Consider the following 4709-nt stretch of genomic DNA (forward strand, 5'->3'; position numbering starts at 1 on the left):
GAGAAGCCCTGACTGAGAGTCGTCTGCTTATCTCTTCAGTGACACTGACCTTATTTTTTAAAATTGAAGTCAAAGTCACATAACAGGATTAACCATTTTAATGTGTAAAATTTGCTGGCATTTAATATATTCCAGTGTACAACTACTGTTTCTTTCTAGTTTCAAAATCCTCCTTATCCCAGAAGAGCACCCTGTGCCTAGTAAGCAGTCCCTCCCCAGCCGCTCCCCAAACCCTGCACCCACTAAGCTGCCTTTCTTTCGCTCTATGAATTTACCTCTTCTGGACATTTCATAGAAACAGAATCATACGCCGTGTGGGCTTTTGCGTCTGGCTTCTTTGATTGAGCATGTTCTTAGAGTTTCCCATGTCGGCTGAATTCCTGGTGATGGTTAAGGAGTGTTCTGCTGGGTGGGCCCAGCACCCTCTGTGGTAGGAGTGGGTCGTTTCCACCTTGCGGCTGTACTGCTGCTGTGGCATCCAGGTACAGACCTCTGTGGGGACATGTTTCATTTCTCTTGATGTGCATACCTAGGACCAGGATTGCTCAGTTGTGGGTAATCCCATGGTGACTTTCTGAGGAGCCACCAGCCTCTTTTCCATACCAACTGCACTGTTTTTCATTCCTACCAGCAAAGCATAGAGGTTTCAATTTCTCCATATCACCAGTGCGTGTTTTCTGATTTTTTTTTTATTATAGCCATCCTAGTGGAAATGCAATGGCATCTCATTGTGGCTTTAATTTGCATTTTCCTAATGATTAATTATGTTAAGTATCTTTTCATATGCTTGCTGGCCTTGTTTTGCTCTGTTGCCTGGGCTAGAGTGCAGTAGCATCGTGACTCCACCGGCTCAAGGAATCCTTCTGCCTTAGCCTCCCAAGGACAGGCATGTGCCACCATGCCTGGCTAATTTTTCTATTTTTGGTAGAGAAAGGGTTCTCGTTCTTGCTCAGACTGGTCTTGAACTCTAGGCCTCAAGTAATCCTTCCTCTTTAGCTTCTCAAATGTAGGATTACAGGTGTGAGCCACTGGGCTGGCCTTCTTGACTGTAAATATATCTTCTCTGGAGAAATGTCTATTTAATTTTTTTACCCATTTTAAAAATCTTTCTTTTTTTTCCTTAATCTCTTTCTCCCCTGCCTCCTCCTTTCTCCATTTTATTTATTTATTTATTTATTGGTACTCATTTTGGTACCCTCTGTAGAGTGCTGTGGCATTATACCTCACAGCAACCTCAAACTCTTGGGCTTAAGCAATTCTCAAGCCTCAGCCTCCCAAGTGGCTGGGACTATGGGTGCCTGCCACAATGCCTGGCTATTTTTTTGTTGTAGTTGTCCTTGTCGTTTAGCAGGCCACAGGCCGCGTTCAAACCTGCCAGCCCTGGTATATGTAGCTGGTGCCCTAACCACTGAGCTGTGGGCACCAAGCCCTTTTCCCATTTTTAAATTGACTTTTCTGTCTTTTTTATTGTGTTACGTATTTAGGATACTAGACTCTTAAACAGATAAGTGATGTGCAAATGTTTTCTCTTTCTATAGGTCATCTTTTCACTTTTTTGATAGTGTCTTTTGACACACAGAAGTTTCATTTTGATGAAGTCTGATTTTTATGTGTTGCTTATCTTTAGGTATATTACTCAGGGATCGTGGCCAGGCACAGTTACTTTGGAGGCTGAGGTCAGGAGGTCAGAGCAGCCTGGACAATATAGTGAGACCCCCATCTCTTGGGGGGGGGGATTAACTAGACATGAAGGTGCACATATATAGTCTCAGCTACTTAGGAGGCTGAGGCAGAAGGTTCTCTTGAGTCCAGGAGTTTGAGGCTGCAGTGAGCTATGATTGCACCACTGCACTAAGCCTGGGTGACAGAATGAGATTCCATCTCTAAGACACAGAAAAAAAAAGAATCTATTCTTAACTTTTTCAACAATATTTTATAGTTTTTCCTCTCAGTTAAATTCATTCCTAGGTATTTTTTTCTTTGGATCTTTTTGTAAATAGAACTACTTCCTTCCTTTTTCATCAGGTTATTCATTATTGGTGGTAGAAGCACAAGTGATGTGGGTCTGCTGGTCTTGTGCTTTGCTGCTTGGCTGAATGGGTGTCTTAGCTCAGTTTTTTATGGATTCTTTGGGGTTTTTTATATGTAGGATCATGTTATGTGCTAAGAGTGTTTTATTTATTTATTTATTTTTATTGAGACAGAGTCTCACTTTGTCACCCTTGGTTGAGTGCTGTGGCATCATAGCTCACAGCAACCTCAAACTCTTGGGCTTAAGCGAGTCTCTTGCCTCACCCTCCCGAGTAGCTGGGACTACAGGTGCCTGCCACAACACCTGGCTCCTTTTTTGCCCCAGTTGTCGTTACTGTTTTAGCTGCCCTTGGCCCAGTTTGAACCTGCCACCCTCAGTATATGGGGCCAGCGCCCTACCCACTGAGCCACAGGCACCGCCTGTAAGAGTGTTTTAGTTCTTCCTTTCTGATGTGGATGCCTTTTCTTCCTTTTTCTTGCCTAGTTAGCACATCCAGTGCAGTGGTGCAGAGCAGGCGCCCCGGCCTCTTTCCTGATCTTAGGGAAAGCTTTCAGTCTTGCATCATGAAGTGGTGGTAGCTGTGGGTTTTCATAGTTGCCCTTTATCAGATTGAGGAAACTCCCTTCTGTTCCTATTCTGTTTGGTGTTTTTATAATGAGGTCATGAGACATTAACTTCTTAAAGACTTTGTTTTACTTTTTACTAAAACAACTTTGGTGTGTTTGTTTTATTCTGACTAGTGCTGATTCCTAAAGAAAAGCCCCCAATCACAGTTGTTGGCGACGTTGGAGGAAGGATTGCCATCATTGTGGTATGGAACCTTTTGTGTTACTAATTTTAGTATTTACTACTATTCTGTTGATTTACTTACTAGTTGTGGGCACAAGAGGGCCCAGGGGTTGTGGTCTGGTCAGGCCGGCCTCAGGCTAGACATTTACTTTGGCCCACAAATTGATAAATGCTATTGTTAGTTAATTTTAAGAATTCCTAGCTACATAATTAACTGAATATTGTGTAGCTGTTTGCTTTAATGTGGAAAATTTTGTTTGTTTTGAGACAGGGTCTCACTCTTGTCACTTTGGCTAGAGTGCAGTGGCATCATCATGGCTCACCATAACCTTTAATCCTGCGCTCAAGGGATCCTCCTGCCTCAGCCTCCTGAGCAGCTGAGACTACAGGTGTGCACCAACACACTTGGCTAATTCTTAAATTTTTTTGTAGAAATAATATCTTACGCTTGCTCAGACTGGTCTTGAGCTCCTGGGTTCCAGTGATCCTCTCCTCTTGGCCTCCCAAAGTGCTGAGATTAGAGGTGTGACCCACTGCGCCCAGTCAGAAATTGTTTTCTAATAAGAGTAGGAAACAGAGTTGATTAAGACACTTGTGTTTTCACTCACCATTAAATCAGTGCACAAAAGGAATATGCTTAATGCCTCCATGGTTTAGAGAATAGAATGGACACTGGGCCCTGCTGGTCTGCTCACAGATGCAGCATCACCAGCTGTGCTGGACGCCTCCTGTGGGCCGACCTGGGGCTCCTTCCTCTCTCTCACCCTCAGGGGCTGTCACTAACCTGAAGCCCGTCCTTTTGTGCCCTTCTTTCTCTTTACAGTCTGCCACGAGTGCACATTCCCTCAAGTCCTATCTGGTTTTACCTGGTTTTGATGTTTATATAAATGATGTCCTGTGTCCTTCATGACTTTTTTGTTCACTGTTGGAATTTACCTGTGGTTGCACATTAGTCCTCACAGGGTACATCTGTAACACAGCTGATTTATCTGTTCTGCAGACATTGAACATGGTTTTTTCTATTCCTTTTTTTTTTTGAGACAGAGACTCACTATGCCACCCTTGGTAGAGTGCCATGGCATCACAGCTAATAGCAACCTCAAACTCTTGGGCAGGGGTCCTCAAACTTTTTAAACGGGGCCAGTTCACTGTCCCTCAGACCATTGGAGGGCCCGACCTTGGGCCCAGGATGAATCGGCTGCTAAGCAGGACAGGCAGCGGTGGCAAAAACACCTGGCGGGCTGGATAAATGTCCTTGGCAGACTACATGTGGCCCGCAGGCCGTAGTTTGAAGACCCCTGCTTGGGCTTAAGCGATTCTCTTGCCTCAGCCTTCCACGTAGCTGGGATTACAGGCGCTGACCACAACGCCTGGCTATTTTATTTTGTTTTAGTTGTTGTTGTTTAGCTGTCCCGGGCCAGTTTCAAATCTGCCGGCCCTGGCGTATGTGGCTGGCGTTGTAAACACTGTGATACAGGTCCCGAGCCCAGTTTTTTTCTATTTCTAAGCAATACTGCTTTGAACATTCTTGCCCCTATTTTCTGCTGTTCACATGGAAATTTTGCGGTGCCTAGGCTGGCATTCTTGGGCCTGAACGTACACATTTAATATCTCCACCTTTGCCAGGCACTGCCACATTGTTCCAAAGTGATAGCCCAGCAGCCATTTCTCAGACTCCGTACTGCCTGTTACCCCTGGTGCTTGGAATTGTGTTGACGTTTTTTCGATCTCCCACGTCACCCTGCAGACTGACGCTGCACAGCTGTCCGTTAATGTCTTGCTCGCTCCTCTGCTGGCAAAGCCTCTGGGGCAGCAGCACTTTGTTTCCCTTTCTGCTGCAGCTGCTTTTTTCCTTTTTTCTTTTCTTTTGTGTGTGTGTTTTTTTTTT

At 44.7% G+C, this 4709-nt stretch overlaps 1 protein-coding gene across 4 annotated transcripts in view; it reads left to right on the forward strand.

The window, feature by feature from the left end:
- Positions 1-4709, forward strand: part of PRPSAP2 (phosphoribosyl pyrophosphate synthetase associated protein 2) — a 63697-nt gene that overhangs the window by 54600 nt on the left and 4388 nt on the right. For all 4 annotated transcript variants that reach the window (XM_012806043.2, XM_023513992.1, XM_023513991.1 and 1 more), the window contains one exon: positions 2773-2843. In XM_012806043.2, the coding sequence (XP_012661497.1) occupies positions 2773-2843 (71 nt within the window). The remainder of the gene's footprint in view (positions 1-2772; positions 2844-4709) is intronic.

This window comes from Otolemur garnettii, unplaced genomic scaffold (genome assembly GCF_000181295.1).
Source record: "Otolemur garnettii isolate 467f Iridium unplaced genomic scaffold, OtoGar3 scaffold00046, whole genome shotgun sequence".
Taxonomy (NCBI): Eukaryota; Metazoa; Chordata; class Mammalia; order Primates; family Galagidae; genus Otolemur; species Otolemur garnettii.